Below are 20,325 nucleotides of genomic sequence, written 5' to 3'. Positions count from 1 at the left end.
TAATAATACCTTCAGTAGCAGTATTGACCAGAAACTACAGATCTATTCTTTTCCCCGTTGGCTGACATTTTACCGTTATTGCCCTCTGAGCTAGTCACTATCTGCATGCTGTGCAGAGTAGCCATGGGTACATGGCAATGCAGAGGTATTATAGGCATGACTTTGAACCGTTCTTGAGGACGATAAAGCCAAAAGTGAACTTTGCAGGCAGAATACAGAGCTCGTCTGGTCCAGCCGCTCACGTTTTCATCTCGCTGCCTCGCTCTATGTACTTTAAATCTGAAGCGTGTGGATACACCCAAAACCACATTGACGTGCTCATATTAATCCACATTAGGAAATGGCTGCCAAACTATAGAAAATAAACAGAATACCCAACATCTCACACAAAATCAGGCTGACCTAATTCTGTGCCTACATTTACGCATGAAATTCAGTAAAACTTGAACAAGTAGGCCTCTGCCTTTTTAAAAATGTACCTTGGAAAGCTAGATTGGTACCATTGTTTTGCTACTGATCCTCTAAGGGCCCTGAATGACAAGATAATTAAAGTCCATAGAAATATGAAATCCTAAAATCACTTTCCTATAAATCAGTGCAGACTGGTAAGTATTCCTGCGGGGAGGAACGGGCGCGGATCTATTCATGGGCCCCCGAGCTCTTGGCAGGAGGACACACTTGCTATTTTCTGGTCTGATACCTCCAGATCTGTGGCATTAACCACGGATAACACGGCTGTGCCCGTGGAAAGCTGGAACTCCTCCTCACCAGGGGGGAACATTATTACTGCCCCAGGTGGTCATGATACTATTACACACATTTGAAGCTTTTTAATTTTTCAGGGCTAAATACAGGCCACTCCAGACTGCTTCCATTCCAGTAAATGCAGGATAATGGGTTGACTAATACAGTATTCTAAAACATAAAGAGATCCCCAGTGATACCCTTGACATCCAGGCAGAGTATTCAGTGTAAGAGCACTCAGGGTGCACGTACTGCAGCCTATCCCAATATCTGCTCAAAACAATTATAGCATTTCTATGGTATTTCTGCACACCCCATACCAATAAACAGGATGGAAATAAACTGGCATAAGATCGTACCAGAGGACCTCTTGTCTAAAGCCATTAAAGAGAAGGACAAGGATACTTAACTAATTGGCACTCTCAGCCTTCCATTCTGGGTTGGTGGGAGCAGTCATCAGCTAAGCAAATGACTCACGGAGGCACACTATGTCTTGGATAATTTTACATAGGTGGAGGATAGACTGGAGAACAAAAGTGAGGACTTGTCAATAAAATACCAAGCTAGTCCCACAATGATACCTTCTGTGAATCACTGCAGTGTATAAGGTGATCTGGGAGATTCATACACCCTGTTAAAAAATATACATCTCTTCTTCTCATGCTTTTCTGACCATCTCTATTAACTTTGTGTTAGTATTGTCACTATTAACTTTGTTTACGCTTTTGCCAAGATACATTAATGAAGCCTTGCAGTTCCCCCAGTTTCCAGAAAGGACGGCCCACGTCAAGAAGACAAAACCTTTGTTAGCAACAGACGCGGCCAAAGCAGCGCCGAACGTGATCTTACCCAAACCCCAACCCAGGAGGGATTGCAGCTCGACCTCCCTCGCGCTGATCGATAAGAGTACCGAGCAAGGCTGTTTCCAGGCTGGTAGCTCCTCCTGGCAGTTCCAGCACCAGTTCATTGGGGTCCACTGAGTGTGAAATCCACCTCTCCACGTCAGATCAGCGCAATGCATCATCCGAGTCATTTTTAAGGGATGACAAGGTTCATAAGCTTCGTGTTGCCCTCTGCGCAGGAGTGAATTTTACTCTTAATGCAAATGGTGTTTAAACGCAATATTTTAAGACTAATATTCCGTATAGGCACAGTGTCTGATTCATGCCAACCCAAGGGGTAATACAAATGCTTAGTATTGTTTAACCAGCTCCCAAGGACTGAATAAAAGCCTCAGATAAAAGATGTGACCTTCAGAGAGCATGGAATCACTTTTTCTTTTCATCTAAAAGATAATTTATCTAATACTTTTCTCCTCATTGAAGACATAGGCTCGCTGCACTGAAAACTGTTTACAAATGTTCTTTCTCCATTAAATTGATTTTCTGAGTATAGTAGGCAGTGTTTTCTGGAACTAATTTAAATTCCCCTCTAATTAATATTCAAGACTAAAATATGTTATCTTTGCATGACTGTGCAATTATTAAAGGGAAAATATCATCTGTGAAAGTAATTATTTTTCTTTTTTTTTTTTTAACTAGCCATTAACCGACACGAAATGTATCATTTCTTTGCCTTTTTCTAGGCTATGATTGAAGAAGCCATCGCTAGAGAAGTATCTTTTTCAGTTATGTACACACCATGTGTGACAGAAGTCAAGGCTGACAAAATAAACAAGATAAAGGACTTGTTTGCTAAAAAGCACCCTGATTACGTGGAGCACATATATACAGGTAACAGCAGATTTCACGTGCTCTTAAGCACTGTATACTGTTTGCGTGTGTGTGTCTGACTCAAAAAGAGTTTGAGAGAGTCTGGAGCTTGAGCTCCAGATGTTTCTACACTTCTGCGGGGGAAAATTAACTTCTGAGGTTTGCTCTATGATTATACATGATTTAGGTAATCAAATCAGTACTTAGACGAAGTACAGACTTTACACTGCAAATCCCCATACAGATGATTTTTACCCATGAAGCCCCATGTTTCCATTGTTGAATTTCATTACTGCAACTAATCTTTTGTTCAAAGGTGGATTTGCCATGTATCGTGGTGACAGCGAGACCCAAGTTCATTCCCATCTCCGTGGATATCCATCGGTCACCGATGGTGATCCCCGCAGCAGAGCCTTCGCTTTCCAAAAACATCCTCCCTTCTACGAGCACTAATGGACTGATCGCCACCTTTGAGAGCATCTCAGCTGCGGGGATGGGAATAGATAGCCAGGTTTCCTTTAGCCTGTTGAAGACAAGTAGGATCCAGAGTGAACAAGGGCTTTGCAGAGCCCGTTGTCATCTCCTGGCAGAGTGAACTCAAATAGCATCTCCTGGAGTAAACAGGTGTTTAAATTCTGATGACCACAACCTTATTTCAAGAGGAATGGTCATGACATTTTGGCAAAAAGGGAGGCAGGGGGACAAAAGGCATTTCTAACTATCATTAACCTGGTGACTCGGAACATAGTCAACCCTGATAACGCTTGGCTTCGAGCTGGTGATTGAGAAACATAAAGGGAAAAATAAATTTCTCAAGTGAAATTCTGGAACGCCTTTATCTTCGTCACACAAACTAAATGAGTAGCTCACTGCTGCTTCCAGCAAGGTGGTCTGAAAGGCTGAGGTGCTGCCCACCCCCTGCAAGAGTTACACCCAGGTCAGAGATGATGGCTTAGTCCTTCCACCACCACTGAGCTCCAGCACGCTGCAGATAAATAAGGCTTCCAAAAGGATTACACATTGCGTCTTTGGGGAGGAAAAGAAAATCTATTTGAAAAGCACAAATAGGAATTAGGAGACCGAGTGTTTACCACAAAACTGTGCAAATTTTTAACACAAGTAAACTTGTTTTTTTCATTTTTGTTTTGCTTTAGGAAACCAGTGCAAAACTAGATCGTGTTTTGCAAGTTGCAGACTACCCATGTACTGGGTTTCTGGCAGTAGCTCTGGGGTTGTTCGAAGAGGGAGAATGAGGACTTGCCTATCACAGAGGTTCTAAAATCCCTGTCTACCATTTACTTGCTGATGTGACTTTGTGGAGAATTTCCTGGGACAAAAGTATTGGTATTTAAAGGAGCATAAAATAAAACTCCCTGAATCTGATTTTAAAAAAGATAAATTCATATTTCACGTAATCCCCTCGATTTACAGCAAGGATGAGACTTTCAGGAGCACATAAGCAGCAAAAGTGTGCAAGTGTTGCACTGAAAGTCAGTTTGTGTTCATAAATCACTGAATGACTCGGAAAGTGTCACCAGTCATTTTCTTACTCCTCCCAATAAGGAAAAGGAAGAAGGAGAGGGAAAGAAAAAAAAAAAAAAAAAGAAGAGGTAAAAGATCCCAGTCCTACAGTACTTTAGCCAGTTATAAAGCAGATTGAATAGAGCCAGTTCTGCCTTCAAATATGTTTGTCCACAAAAAAAAAAAATCTATCGGTTAAAAGAATTGCTTCAATTTTACACAAGTTTCTCTGAGGGCAGGTGCTGGGATCACTGAAGTTTCTAGGCATTAAATGGGATCGATAGCCGAGAACAAACAGTATGGGTATCGGGGTTTTGAGAGTGCAGTGGTGTGAGAGGTGTCACGCAGGCGGGACGTCTCCTGACCTCCCTCCTTTCTGTCCTGGAAACCCTCTCAGACAGAGCAGATGCAGCTCCTTTTCCTAGACTTGATGCTGAGATAACTCACAACAGCGTTAGGTGAAGTCAGCCAAAGCAGCAGGGGTTTCTCAACTTATCTCTTCAGATCTGGCCTCAAATCACACTGCCCACCAAAAAAACCATCACAAGCAACAAGTTTAGCTCATTGTCGGTGTGATACCACTGAGCATTCAACCCGCAGGTCTGTATCTCACATTTCACATCATAGGTGAAATTAAAAATATGAGCTAAGCCCCATTTTAACAGTGGGTGTGAAATACCAGACATCTCATGAACATGTTATTTTAAATAACCTTCCTATTCTGTAACAATCATCTGTCCAATTTTAGCCCAAGTTCTGCTAGAGTGTAAGGACTGAATTAATTTCAAAGTTTTCCTTATTGCCAAGGAAAAGGAGCAGATACACATTTAAATCCAAGTGTGCAGTGCAGTTTGTTGCAAAATTGAGAATCCATTCAGAAGCAGAATATGCTGCAAGGGAAATATCAGGTCCACTCGCTTTGATTTATACAGGGGTAAGTCCGGAGAGCTCTGAGTGGGGTTCTCCATTTGTCACTGTGATCGCACAGCCTGGCATCTTAAAAGCAGAGCTCACTGAAAACAGAGCACGCCTTTGCGAAAAGTGACACTGACATTCAATCTAGGTTTATTTTTTGCAGGGGAAGGGGAGGGAGGAAAGGACTGGTCTGGCTCCCTAAGCAAAGGTGGTTTATACAATTGCTCTGAGCATCTGTCCTGGCCGAGGTCAGGGCAGACCGACCCAGCTGATGGATACACTGGGAGTTTGGCAGCGGCAGTCACAAACTCTGGAAAAGCCACAGCACAGGCTCTCACATGCCGGCCGGGTGGATCAGCAAGAACATGCAGGAAGCCTGGGATTACGGTGGTGGTGCTGGCAAAAGCACAAATCTGCAGGAAATCAAACCTCACAAATTCAGGGAACAACAAAACAGCTCCTTTTGCAGTTAAAAGATCAGGATGTTACGTTACTGAAGTGCTGAGTTATTAATGCTTTGGAGGAGCAGCACCAAAAAGTACATAAATGAAAAGAACGTGCTTCATCTTACGCATCAGCAAAATTTAAGCTGTTGATGCAAAAGTTTGCAACGTTTGGAATTTCAACACCCAGTTATAGCTGGATGGGTTGGTTTGGCCGCCTTTGTTTTGGCAAGCTTTCTGGACTACTTGTCACTCCTTCTTAGACTTTGTGGTTTTTTCCTCAAAAAAAAGTAACTTATCTTACAACTGAGAAGAAATGTGACAGTGGAAATTATTTTCATTTCCCTATTCCAGATCCTCACGGATTTCACTTCTTGCCGCAGACGACTGAGTGGCCGTCTCTGCCTCCCCAGCGGTACTTACTGACTCTGGGTTTCAGAAACAAACGTATTGGAAAAATCTTGGAAAGGTGGTCAAGTAAAAAACTGCCAATCTTTTCAGGTACGCCAACTTGCTAAATAGCTGGGATAGCTCAGGGGTGAGCTCCATGATCCTTGCTAAAGGAAGGGGGCTGGGGAGCTTCTCGGGACCCATTTCTCTGGACCGGCAGCCCTGACAGTCCAGACAGCTCTCCTCATCCTCCTCTCTCCTCCTCCAGTTTACCTGTCATCTTGCTAGATCCTCTGTGGAAAATGTATATGAATAAACACATTATATGGTGTTTTTTATTTCATTTTCTAGACCAGAAAACACCTTTCAGTCCTCTCACGAAAGAAGAAACAAAAAGATATTGGGATAACACTGGGAAAAAGATCGTGCCAGTAATGGATTTTATAAGAAGCACCAAATTAACTGTGAGTATAAAATTCACTTTCTGGTGTGTAGCGTGTATGGCGGCAGAAGTCTGCGCGTCTGTGAATGACGTGTGCTTTTTGGTGGGTAATTCATTCTGCACACGCTCCCCCTGTGTCCAGAAATGCTCAGTGAATTGCATTAGGGACAGAGTTCAGATGGGGCTTAGGTACTTTTTAAAAGTAGCCCTAATTATTTAACAGCGTACTCGGTTTATTTAAAATCACTTTGCATGCAATTTTCTCAAATCTTTATGGCCTTTTATATTATGTCCCTACTTCACATAACCACCAAAACTACTTGCTATATTTAATACCCGTAGTATACTACACATATCACCAGGATCTCCATCAAGAGTTAATAATTGGTACTTGAAGCATTTCTAGTGATTTAGATCCTGATCCCTATGTAGTGAAGTATGTGAAATAACCTTCAAATCTGTTACAACCATATTGAAGGTATATTAGTTAATTCTACTCCATACTTTCTGCAGTAATGTACACAGCTTTTTAGCACCATGGCTTTTGATTAGCACAAAAGGTCAAAAATCAAATTTGCATGTAGACTAGACTGTTTTAATGCAATTCTTAAATTATTCTCCTGAAAATAAGTGGAAGAAGCCTCTCCTCCCCAGATTGTAAATGCTAATGTTAACGCTTTTCCCCCAGCAATAACAGTTTTTCAGTTTTCTGTATGTTGAAGGAATCAGAGCCATTTCCTCATCAGGGGTGTCTTAGCAAATCACAGGATTTATATTCTTAGGTTTTGATACCAGAGAGAAGGTTGACAAAAACTGCTACTTAGCAACCCCTAGCAAGGAAGAAACATTAGCTAGATATTTGGGGAAGCTATATCTCCTTTACTCTCAGAGAGCAGCTGCCGAAACCACAGTAAGTGCTTGAACTCACATGCTTAGTGGGAGGTAAAGGTGCTTAGCGCTTCGCCAAAATGGGCGCTCATAAAGCATCTGCATCGGTGGGAGGCAGGTGGAGCAGGCTGAGGGCAGACATCCCCAAGGAAACACACAGCCGCTTCTTTCCAGTTCTTTCCTGAAGCCATGTGCTATTGGCTTTGGATGACCAAAAGCCCAGGTTATTGATGTGCAGACTAATAGAAGTGGCATCTTTGGGAAAGTGAAGTATCTGTTACTGCTGGGTGCGTTGCACTTCGAACATTTAAGAAGCTAGAAGTATAAACAGACAGTGGCTTGGGAACTGGATACAGAATAAAACCCTGGGTCTTTTGAAAAGCCCCAGTAACACTCCAGTTTTTAAAAAATATCTTTGACCCCACAATTCTCTCTTTGGATATAACATAGAGCTTTTAGAGGTAGGAGTCTTCTATTGCAGTTATTCAGTCTCTAAAGAGTATCAGGAAGAGAAAAGTTTTGAAATCAGCTATCTTTTGGATTCTCCATAACTACCCTATTCTGTAAATGAATTTGGAGGAACAGGACCACGTGGTCCAAGCAGGGATATGTGGTATCTGGTATCCAGGGTATAGGGAAAAGAAAACAAACTCCTCATGTAAGAGAGGAGAGCAGAGTGGTGCATTAGGATTGCTCAAGCCAGTCCCCACTAGCTGTATGAATTTACACTGCTCCTACACAGTAATATTTTCTACCAGCTCCAGACCTCACCTCATACATTTAAATATTCTTGCTGAAACAGAGACAGAGGAGGGCTCCCAAAAATACAGGGTGAAATCCCAGCACCACTGTAGTCAGCAGCAAACTTGCCTTTTTTTTCAGGGAGGGGTCTGAACCGTGGTCCTATAGATTCATAACCAGCCACCGGGGGGTCAGTACGGGAGCTTTAATGGAGAGGAGGAAAGCCCGGAGGCAGAAGAAATTATCACTCAGTTAGAACAAACAGCTGCCCATTCCACATCCATTATCGGTGGAAACACATTCACTTTCCCTTCAGTTTTCATAGTGTCGCATGATCCAGGCAAGACAGAACCTCTGACCCAAAGCGCAAATGACAAAGCCAATTATACCTGATAATACAGATAGGCACAGAGCCAGAACTGCTCTGCTACTGGTGATTAAAATCTCTTTACGGGCCTGGCAGAGATTTGGCCACTTTTGCTTCCTTGAAAGTATTCCAAAGTTTTCTTTAAGCCAGAAATACGATTCCATTGTATTTCTGTCACACACAAACTAAATTAAAAACTTTTGCAAGACAAACTTCAGATACAGAGATACAAAGACTCTAGCTTTACAACCTCCTTTAAGAAGATAAAAGAATATATCTGTTTTTTAACAGAACAAACATTCCTTTCTGCCCTCTTCTCCATTTGCAGATGAAAACATACAATCCAAAACGCTTGTCCTAATCAGAATTTTTTTGACAAAAACATCTCAGTGCTGAAGCGGAGTTTAATAAGCTATGGCAACACTTAGTCAATTCTGCCACCTCAGCTTTGCAGCTCTACAACGTAGAGTTAATTGTATGATTTATACACACACCACTGTTGGTAAGACGCGAAGCTAAAGGTTAAAAAAGCAGAGCATTTTCCATTGGCCCCCCTTCTTCAGAAAGAACAGCCAGTCCCATTTAAATCAAGGGGACATTTGCGTATTGTAAAGCAAGAAGCATTTGAGAAAGAATGTCGCAGTCTGGTCCCCGCGCGGCATCATCTGCTGCTGGTAGGGAAACGCCATAAACCTCATCTACCCAGAAATACATGCCACGACACAAAGTTTATTTTATTTGCCTTAAAAAATATGTATCGGTCAGACTTTTAGCTACTCGTATTCCGGTCAAGATTACCAGCACTGACAAGTGGTTATTCTATCAAGTGGTTTCACTGGGGTAATTTCTGCTGCTTTGTACACACCAAGTTTGCCTTTCTCCTGCCAGAGTCCCATGTCACTGGCACATGATGATACTTAACAGGAGAAACAGTGGCCAGAGGGTCTTATTAGACTGCTCATCTTATAAAGGTGAACAAAACCTACCATATGATTCACAGCGTGATGCTTACATTTACAGATCTCGCTGTTTTGTTGTCTGTTTTTTAAGTAGAGGGAAAGTGTTTACTACATACGGATTTCAGCATACACATTTTTCTGGAGGATACCAAGGGCATTAAAGAAACATTATGATGGATTTTTTTCCACTTGTTGTTGCAATACACCACAGAGCTGCTTGCAAGGCACAACTTCATTCAGATTTTGAGCTGAAAAATAGTGGTAAAGACTCTACAATAGAAAAGAAAAACTACTGGGGAGCATTCTAGACTTTTGCAAAGTGGTGCTCTTAAAGCTGACAGTTAAACATGCCACAGTATTGGATATGACAGATCCTGCTTTAAATCCAGGCTGACCAGCCACTTCACTTTTCTTTTTCTTTAGCACTCAGCAATTAAACTTTATTTATAAATAGAAGTGGCATAAGGGATGACTCCTTTCTTGAGTACATAGAAAAGCAAAAAGTGGGGGTATCATCCCAAAATTCTCAATACTGAAAGGACACATGATTCACTCCTCTCACATGCTTTCCAGCTGCTTTTTGCAATGAAAGCCTGTCCTATCTTTGCTCTGGTTGATAGTTCTGGGTATTTAGCAGTAGCAAGTAAGCTCCACCCAGAACAGGCTGATCTGCTTTTTGTAGGTGCTTTTTCATCCCAAGGTCAGAGGAATGAGGATGTCACAGGGCTGATCCTTGGGCATCAAGACCTTATTTCTCTCCTAGAAAGAAGGTTTTTCAAAGATGCCTCTGAGGGTAAACACCTTTTTTGGTTTTGGATTTGTTTTTTTTTTTAGTTCAAAGGGAATTTGTGCAGCAAAAAGTTTTCTGGGGAAAGACCCCCACCCCAGGTGAGATTGCGCATTATGAATAAAGGCGTCAAGAGAAAGTCCATCAATTGCTCGTTTTATACTTTTTTCTTTAAATTCTCCTTGGAATACCAGACAATAGGGGTGAGGCCCATCCAGAAAGTAACAGCATCATAATTTAATCATTTATTGTCTTAATAGGTTACTGCATTTCTAACCGGGATGCAACTGCGACTCCTTATACTGCATTTGTTGGTTCCTTTGCTACCCGATTCCTCAAATGTGTATCTCTTCTCTTTGTTAAAGGAGCCAACTCTTTTCCACTGAAGTCTCCATTTAAGTTTGCTCTTTACTTAACCTTCACTGTGCCTACCTGAGCTGGTTTCATCTTCATCTGATTGCTTGGCCACTTTATTATGTTTTTTACTGCAGCTTAGTAGCCCCTTGAATTCGGCTATAGTTCATGTAATTCTCATCATGTGGTTCAGCTCCCCGTGGAATTTTTTCTCCTGCCAGCGGCAGTTATTTACTTTCTCTTTCAGCATTTTTCATTGTGACTGAAACGCCACCTCTGACAATGTTCAACCTCCTCTAATCCCTTCAAAAAAAACCCCACTGTCGGTTATTTATTTATTTACTTCCAACCTCCTATAAACTTCAATAGCATCGCTATGTCCACAGAGTGCATGTTGGCACAAATGCCCAATTTGTTTCCCATCGCTACGTGGCATGCTCTCTTATTTTTCTGGAGAGTCAAGCAGAGAAAAAAATTTTTTTTTTTGCCTTTACTTTCTTAATCATTGGAGAAGCCCCCAACAGACACAGCATGATGAGGGAGGATTTTTTACCTGCTTTCTTAGCTGATGACTCAATATACTCATTTCTTAGTGCTTACACAAAAAGGTTTTGGGCGGATTTCAAGAATAGCAGGGAAAAACCTTTTGCTGCATCTAAAATGTTGTGAGACTATTTCATGTTGATAAGAGCTCTCTTTCTCTCTCATTAACTGATTGCTTCTCCTTATTTTAATGCACACAGCTCTACCTGGGGACACAGCTATCTGGCTTTCAAACACCCACGATCAGGTGGAGACGAGGCTCCATTTTGTTCCTTCCTTTAGTGCCATGCTGACTAGACTGTGTCACATATCATAGATCACAGAAATCTTTTTTCCTGCTGATGTCTCCTACCAATACTAGGTCAGGTCCTCAGAAAAGGACTCTTCAGATGATAAAAACAGTTTTTTAAGAAAGTTGTCCTGCTCTCCCTTCTTAGAAGTGGGTCAACAGGAGTTCATGAGAAGGTAGGCCTGGAAGGGCTCTCCTGGCTCCTCAAGTCAAATCACCTGCTGTCATACACCTTTGTGTCACCTAATATCTTATTCATAAATTGAGTAAAATCCATCTTAGAACTAGTTAGGTTTTCTGCCTTATCTGCTCTTGGTGAAACACACTGCAGACCTTCAACCTGAATTATTAGAAGCTAGATTGCCACCCCGGTCTTATTTGTACCTATTTATACACAATGGTCCTTCTGTTATCATTGTCTTTTATCTCTCCTTCCCTTTTCAGTTGTTTGCTCTCTTTGGAATTTAGCCCTGCATTATGTTTATTGAGAAGAATAATAAGCTCTTGGCATTTTCATTAATAGACTAATCAAACCACACTTCTCTCAGAAGAGGTATCTCCTACCATGCTGGCTTCTCTGCTCCATGATGCTTGGGTTTAAATTAACCTCTCCAAACACAGCTGAGTGGAGCTATCTGCAATACTGCAGAGAACTGCTGACCAGAGCTCCTTTTCCCTGTGCAGTGCCTGATTCTCTCCTTCAGCTAATGGAAATACCAGTTCATTGGCTCAGCTCTTTCTTTTTCAGTTGTTTTCATATCTGGAGCTCCCAGGTTAGAGCTGCATTCCTGCCATTCGTCTCCAGCGCATGGTCTTTCACTTCATACTATTTTACAATTATATTAGGTTTTATATTAAAAGGGGTAAAATTAACTATACCAGGATTAGTTGTATTTTTCTGGAGTTAAAAGAAAACTAAGCTTTTTTCCATTATTATTCTAGTAAGATGTATAGAAAGCAAGAACAGCATTGTTATTAAATTCTTAGACTTGGTACAAGAACTATGTTGATAGTCATTTTAATAACACTTGGTGCTTGCCTAGTGCAAATTTCTGCAAAACCAAGATCAAGATCAAAACAAGTGATCGAGATTCTTTGCCAAGAGAAGTTCATTTTAAAAACAGGACACCGTTTATTGAAAAATAAATGTCATTCAAAACTTTCCTTTTACCCCATTCAATATACGATTGGACCTAGAATCACCTACCTGGAAGCGTATGTAAATGGCAGCATCAGTGTGCCACCATATGTAACTGCTAGAACAAAGGTCTGCTAAAAATACTGGAAGGGGTTTTGAAAATTGATGCCAATTCTTGGAATTTCAGGCACTTAAATACATTCAAAACCCTGATTAGATGAATGGAAATTTCACTCGGAAGGGCTGAGCATTCAGATATGCAATGGCTACATCTCGTCAGGAATCTAGGCCAAATTGCTTTTGAAAATCTCAGTAGGGTGCTTATTTGCATTTTTGGCACCCGAATACTTTTGAAAATATGGTGGTAAGGCTGGCATCCATCAAGTACTTCAGCAGGTGCTGAGATTTTATGCAAGCACTTGGCTGAGTTTCTGTATTCACACGCTTAAAATTTACCACGTGCCTAGCTGCCTGGAGGATCAGAGACCACCTCTGCAGGTTTTAGTCCCTCAAGGTTATATATTTGAAAACTATGGATTTGCCTAGTCTGCAAACAAGCCATAAGCTGACACACTGCACGGTTTCCTCAACCACTTCACTGAAAATTTAAAAGCAATCCATAAAAGTCAGGTAATATTTAACAGAGGGGATTATGGAGAAGCCACTTCCCAATGAGAAAATTGCATTCATGTTTGTTATCTGCTGTCTCCCCTTCACATATATTACGACTGCATATTTATTTTTCTAGTACTACTAGAGAGATTGTGGCAAGAAAGTCTTTTTTTTTTCCCCTCTATAAAGATTGTCAGCAGCATTATCTTAAAGGTGCTGAATGCCATAGTGCTTATAGTATTAGCAGCACAAATGTATATGATGATAAGCCTCAAGGCACAGGACTCAAAGGATAAGTGTGTTTCCTGCAACTCTCCTCTAACCTACTTGCTTTTGCTGAGAAAACAGGACAATCTCTGCGCGTGTTCACGTGGGATAGAGAAGTTGCATTACGCCAGCTTCCTCGGCCGTTTGCAGAGAGTCGAGGAACAGTCCCAAGTGATTAATCAAGCGATGGCTGAGCTAGCAACCATTCCCTACCTGCAGGACATCAGTCAGCAGGATGCCGAAACGGTAAGTATTTATTTCTAATACTTGTTTTGGCCTTTAGAGGCAGGGAGCCAGGGAGGGAAGGGCTGGGGCAGAGCACTGTGCTGCAATTTGCTCTGGAAGTCATTTTTCGTGTGTGTGGACCTGAAGTAGTTTTAAAACCCTGCTGCAGTGCCTTGTCAGAGGAGGTGCTAATCACCTGCAAGGAAGACTTTTATAGAACCAGCATGACTCATCTGTAGGCATATTTTTAAAACCTCTTCTTTTCCCCCAAACCTCCCCAAATCAGTCTGGGAAAATGATTGCAATTATTCAGATCGTGCTACTTTAAGATATCTAACACCAGAAGCCACCTGCAGCAAAACAGGCCGAATCTAGTTAAAGCTGAGGAGAGGGGGGAAAGGAGAGAAAAGATTTTCTTTCCTGGCTCCAGCTACCACTTGCTCCCTGCCTCTGAATAAACCCGTCTACCTGCTATGCATTTGTTTTCCCTTTGTAAAATGAGGGCAGTGATGTTAGCAGGGCTGTTGCAAGACTAGAGTCATTAATAGCTTAATAACATATCAATAAGCTGCAATCAGAAAGTACCGTATGGTTATTCTTCCACGAGGCTGTCAGGTTTTCTGATGGGGGAGGGAGCTCACGTACGTGCAAATTTCAAGTATTTCATTCTAGGAAAAAAAGAAAAAAAAAAAAAAAAAGTCCCTGCATTTAAATGCAGTCCAATTTTGATGATCCAACTTCGGTTCACTAAAAACTCCTGGTTTTCCCAAAGCCAGTCCCGTTGACATTTGTTTGCAGTCCTGCAAAGCTCCTAAGCTCTGTAGAATTAAAGCTTCACAGCAGCTTGCTTTAGGGAAGACGAGCAGCGGCCTGCAACTGCAGGAGGTGGTTGCCAGACTTTGAAGTCTGGGCTCGAGATAAGGGAAACGACATTGCAAAGAAACTGTGTTATTAAAAGACATTCTCCTTTTGATGCAACTTTTCTAGTATTAAACTTCAGCAGGACCACATTTCAAGGCTGGCTAAAGGGTCTTGAGTTATTGGTACGCGTTCCAGTGATAGGTTTTTCTCTCGGGTACAATATTTTCAATACATCACACATTAGGCACAGGCTATTACACTGTTGCCTGTATCTTGTCATGTAGTAATCATAAGCCTGACCTCCCTGGAAAGCTTTTTGGGGGAGGCTCTAGGCCACCCAAGGCAAAGGTCTTCAGTCTCTTAGGGGTAGGACTGGGCAGAACAAGGGTCTGTGCTGGGAGATTTAAGTGACAGATTGTAAATCTTTCAACGAAACACGTATGCTTTGTTTACTGAGCCCAAGATGAAAATGTTTTTTAAAAGAATAAAGGCAGAAAATCTCTACCAGCTACCCTGTCCAGAGCATTAAAATGTATTAATTCAGCATTCATTTCTGTTTCTTTGTCCTGTCATCCTGCTATAAAATATATCTTTAGTCTGTGTGTGCAAATGGAGGCTCAGACGCTTTGTAGCTAGAATATTTTAGTAAACTTCAGGCACCACGGTGTTAAGGCACAGGACTGCAAGCAAGAACTTGCAGAGTGACTTCACCGGGGACTGATTAATGGGATTTACCTTTCCCGATGGCGCCAGCCCGCATGGCACGGGCTCCTTTTATGCCAGTAGGGACCGTTTCCCTAGCAAATCACAACTGCATCAAGCACAGAACATTGCTGCCCATCGTTGGGTCTGCACGCCCAAACCATCCAGGGAGCGAGCAAAAGATCCTCGCTTGCTCAGCCTACCTGTCACCCTCCTCATTTCACCGGGGTCCAGGCGGGATGACACATTTGCAGGACTGGGCTGTACTGGTGCGATTCAGTGGCTCTCAATGGATGCTACAGAGGCAGCCCCACCATGTCCATGGGGTCAGAACCGCAGCACCCATGCTGACTCCACGTGCTTCTCGCTCTTCAGCAACATTTCTAAAGAGATATCTAAATTTTTCCATGAAGAAAACTCAGCTGGCCAAATTCTAATCTCACACGTACTAATAAAAATTTAAAGTAATTCCTCTGAGGTCATTCCGACTTTACATTGGTAAAACTGAGATAAGACTTTATGACCGAGCAAGGCAGTTAAATTGTGTGAGTTAGATAATGCTAAAGATGCCAAATGTTTATTATCACATACAGTAGAAGTTGTATAAAGTTTAAAACACACCGAATTTATAATAGGGCAATTTGCACTGATACAGCAAGGATCCCAAAGGCATTTCAGTTATAAACTCTTCTGTGTAAATGTCTTCCTGTAACTAAATAGATGGAGTCCTAATCTATGGCACAGAGAACTTCAACTGAGGCCTTTTTAGATCAGTATTTATTCATAGGCCCTGGGAAAATAAAGATTTCCATTAGCTTGAAGAGTTGAATATAAGTGGGGAAAAACCCTGAAGAAAATCTTTCCAAGGTTTATGATTTCAATGTCACCATATTTGTACATCATAAATCAAGATGAAAGCTTGTTAAAAAGGCAGAAATCTCCTTCAATTTAAAATCAAATGAGGACAAGATATTTTTAAAAATGCAGCATTTTTCCTTGGAGGGGATTTTCCAAAAATGATCAGCTTTGGGAGAATTACTGTGGTTTGCCAACTGCCCACTCTTGTAGCATGCACATTTTGTCTGCCAATAGAGCTGGTGAAAAACTTTCGGTGATAAAAATTAAAACCAGAGCACATATGCTGGGCACTTTTCACTGGTGTGTATCAATATCAATGAAATTTTAATTGGAAAGGTTTCTTGTTTTAACTTCTTGCCCAAAGCAGTGAAGTCTCCAGCCTGGTTGGGCTGTCGGAGCGGCCCCTTAGGGGTGACAGACTGATGTCCTGGTCCCTGCCCCGCTGGGTGCTCTTCGACCAGTTCTTCAGACAGAATCACTCCAAGAAAAGCGATGGAGAAATCCTTCCCTTCCCCTGACCGGTTCCTCCTCTGCCTGGTTTGACATAGGATCTGTGCTTTGCCCATTCTGCCCTTAATACCCTTAATCTCTGGGCTGTGTCTATTCTGGATTCATAGAAGGAGATTATCTGTCATAGAAGTATTGTGATGGAAAATTTCTGACAGGTTCTCGACTCCTTTTGCATTAAAGTCAGAGGCAGAAATTTGCAGTTTTGTTTTTCATGAATACTGATGCATGACAAAAAAAAAAAAAAAAAAAAAAGCTTTTCATCAAATGTTTGGCCCAATAAGATTCAACTTAATGGCTGCACAAGCACAGAAAAAGCAGGCTGGAACTGACCACAGCAAATTTACTGAGACATTTAAATGAAGATTCCTGCATCCTTTATCCAGTGTTGGGACACAGGCAAAGAATTTTAACTTCAAAAACCTGAATGCAAAGGTAAACTTGAGGAAATACAGATCTGCTCCTTGAATCTCAAGGCAGCATTTTTATATCTTGCGCAGATGAGCCTAAACACTGATGTTTTAAGTTTCATCATCTTATGTACTTATATTAAACTGCTGCCCATCTAGGTACAGAAAGAAGAGACAATATGAATGCTTACTCTTATACTGTCCAATTACTCGTAATGAGTAACAAATCTGGGAAGAGACATCAAAACCTATTGTTTGCATTCACTTTCACCAACTAAACATCCTGGAATAGACCTAATAGAGCACAGCAATATCACAGATATTAAATACAAGTTTCTCCCAGTTTGTTCCTAAATGCCAATGCCAACGGCCGCTCACGGAAGGACGCCGTGGATCCGACCCTTGTCTCTCTGTTACTGAATTAAGAGCAACTGAAACATTTTCAAGTGTTTGGGAAGGGCGCACAGTGAGGCAATGCTATGACTAACCTGGAAGGGTCTGGAGCGAGGCAATGCTACAACTAACCTGAATTTTAGCCTTCCCTCTAACAGTAAGGACTGATTAGCAAGTATTTTCTTACAGCTTCTTTTTATAGTTTACACTAGAAATTGTCAGCCTTGTTTTTATGCTCTGTTATGCTGAATGATGGAGAGAAGGGAGGGTTTGCCAAAGAAAAAGGATAGTAAAAGCAGGGAAAATGAGCTAGATACTTCCAGCTACAGTAAAAGCATCTCAGCTTTAGTGTTGTCCTCTTGTGAGGTTTTACATGCTGCTTTAAATTATGATACATTAGCCTTGGGAGAAACTACTAAAAAGCATTCATGTACAACACAGAATATCCCAGACAGCTAAAGAATGAAATATGGAGCCTTTATTCTTTACAACCCAAGTCTTCCTTTACTAAGTATAAACATTTACTGCATTAAAACGTATAGGCTTAAATACAAATTTTCCAGCGGATTTTTTCCCATTGTTAAGTATTTTATATCCACAATAATACAGTGTAATGGCTGAAGCAAAGATGAGGTGGCAGTGCTCATTGTGTGAAAGATGAGTAATAAAATCATCAGCGTACAAATGATTTTTTAATTAGGTTTTAATCTGTGTATTTAGAGAAGTTATTTCTGTGTGAATTCCACACTGATAATTTTTATCTTGGTGCCACAGCTGCAGTCACTAATGGCAGATGCCATGGACACCCTTGAAGGAAGAAGTGATAAAGGACGTGTGTGGAATAAAATTCAGAAGGTAAAAACCTGCAGCAAAGGGCAGGAGAGTATACTGTTCCTTGGGGAGTAAATGTCCACCTGAGTCATATCTGTTCAAAAGGTAGAAAAGAAAGTAGGTGCCATTTGAAATCTGACTGCGTGCCTTGAACTCCGTTAGTGCTTAGGCCCTAACCACAAATATGTATTTATTATTTGCTTTAGCCCCTATGGTTGATCTTTGTCCATGTTAATAGTCTCATGTGGTTATCTAATACAAAAAAAAAAAAAAAAAAAAAAACCAAAAAAACCGAATAGCTTATTTTTGGCTGATAATTATACTTCTTTTCCATCTTTGTCATATGAGATGTTGTGCTAATTGGGTGTGGAGGGGAGCTGTTAGGGAATAAAATTCCGCCCAACAAATTAGGTCCCTTAGTGGAGCTCAGATAAGGCTTTGGTGATGTGAGAGGTAAAAGACATGCAAATGCCTTTCTGGAGTCTCTGCACAGCAACCGGTCAATTTAATTCTTAAAGGATTTGTGAAATGCAGAGAGTCTTGTGTTGGTTCTCTGTACAGATGAATCTGACCCAATGTAATGACTAATCGGTCAGGCTGGGATGTAATAGGAGTATCTTACATTTTTACAAAGTCTTTCCAACCCGAGCAAATCACAGCTCTGGGCATTCAACACCATCGACATTCAGCCACTTCGGAGCAAAAGGATAGCAACGCATCACCAGGAAGGGAAAATGGTACTAATGGTTCAAAGCATCGGTCTTATCCTGTATCTTACGGCTCCGTCAGATCCCAGACGGACGCACGCTCGCTCTGGGTTGTGGCTGCGGTGGGAGGCAGGAGAACAGAGGGGTTGAAATTCTGCACTGGCGGGACTCGAAATTCGCCCTCTTCGGGATTTAGGGTTTACAGAAAGATCTCAGGGAAGATACTGAAAACCCAAACCCTGGCTGCACTGAGTCAGCGTAACCAGGATGAGCAAGTAAGACAGAGATGTCTGACAGAAATCACAGGGGTGGCGGGTCAAGGTATTTTCAGAGTCCGTATTTCCAAGTGATTTGAATTAAAATTTCAGAACGCATCTCCTCTGAGAGAAAATCCGAGTAGGTGTATTGCTTCGGTTAGCTGTCAGATCAGTGCTCTTAATAAAGTTTTCCAAGTACAGAATGTTTTCAGAAAGGAACCAAACCCTAGATGCCCAAAATTGTAGACAGGCTGGGTTTCATCTCTTTCAAACGCTCGTGAGGCAAAACAAAGGATAAATATTCATACCGCTTTTACATTGCGCCAGGATAGTCTCTAAAACTCTCACACCTGCCTACAGATCATATGAGAATCTTTTGCAACACAAACACTACGTATGATATGAATTATATATATTTATACAATTACATACGAATTTCCTGCCATACATAATAAACATTGATTACTAGATGAATGCAAAGAGTCAATGACGTATTTACAAATAGCCTAGTCCCTGTACTTCCCAAGCACTTATCCTTCCCATTTTCAGACAATAGGCTTCAATATCAAAAACAGTTTTCCAAAGTTTTTCCCAAAGTCAGGATTTTAATCCACAATTAGGTGTTTGAATAGCCAGCCCAATTTTCACAACTCTGAACAACCACAGTTCAGAGGCTGTTGAGAAAGGATCGCGGCTGTAAGTTAGACCAAGTACGCAGGTATCTAAATATCTATTAAAGGCTCATTAAAAGTTTGTTGGTGGTACCAAAAAGATTCCCACATATTTCAACAGACAGTGGCTAATATTTCATTGTAAAACAAAGTATTTTCTTTCGGTGTATTCATATATATGTATGTACACCCTTTATATTTCTCTGGATACTTTTACTTTCAGTATAATCTTAACGGAAACCAAGCTAACATTTAAAAATGGACTGGTGTCCCACATTATGCCACACGAATCTGTGCATAATTCAATATTCGGGAATAAAACTTACTGAATCCATGAAAATCTGCTCTCTGCAATTTTAAAATTTTTGTGCTTCAAAATTTGTTTGCATTCTGAACATAGTTTTGCATTTCATTTTTGACAACTCGGATAACCGATTTGAGGCATCTTGTTCCAAGCAGAACCCACTGTTTGTTTCATAATACAAAAATATTTTTCTATATTATATCAGAACAAAGAAATGAAAAGCATCATCAAATACTTTTCTACTTTACTTTTTTCCAAAATTTCGTTTCAGCATATTCAGCATGTTCTTAGGAAAAAATTCTCTTTAAATAGAGGAGACAGGAAAACACTCAGGGAGCTTGGGGTTTTTTTGTTGGTTTGGGTTGTGTTTTTTTAAATCAGCTCTAATTAAGAATGTTACGCTAGATTAAAGAACTCTAACACATTACTAGGAAGGAGGATTAAATCTGATGATTAAAAATTGATGTGGTGTGGATTACCGCATGTC

General features: G+C 41.0%; 1 protein-coding gene across 1 annotated transcript in view; it reads left to right on the top strand.

Moving 5' to 3' along the window:
- SPATA16 (spermatogenesis associated 16) overlaps positions 1-20,325 on the top strand; it is an 80,658-nt gene that overhangs the window by 49,009 nt on the left and 11,324 nt on the right. Inside the window, exons 5-9 of the mRNA XM_030028369.2 lie at positions 2,330-2,477; positions 5,690-5,836; positions 6,077-6,189; positions 13,194-13,358; positions 17,843-17,923. Of these exons, the coding sequence (XP_029884229.2) occupies positions 2,330-2,477; positions 5,690-5,836; positions 6,077-6,189; positions 13,194-13,358; positions 17,843-17,923 (654 nt within the window). The remainder of the gene's footprint in view (positions 1-2,329; positions 2,478-5,689; positions 5,837-6,076; positions 6,190-13,193; positions 13,359-17,842; positions 17,924-20,325) is intronic.

Source organism: Aquila chrysaetos, chromosome 10 (genome assembly GCF_900496995.4).
Source record: "Aquila chrysaetos chrysaetos chromosome 10, bAquChr1.4, whole genome shotgun sequence".
In the NCBI taxonomy this organism is placed as follows: Eukaryota; Metazoa; Chordata; class Aves; order Accipitriformes; family Accipitridae; genus Aquila; species Aquila chrysaetos.
The sequence above is the reverse complement of the archived record's forward strand: the minus strand, read 5'-3'. Positions and strand labels throughout refer to the sequence as shown.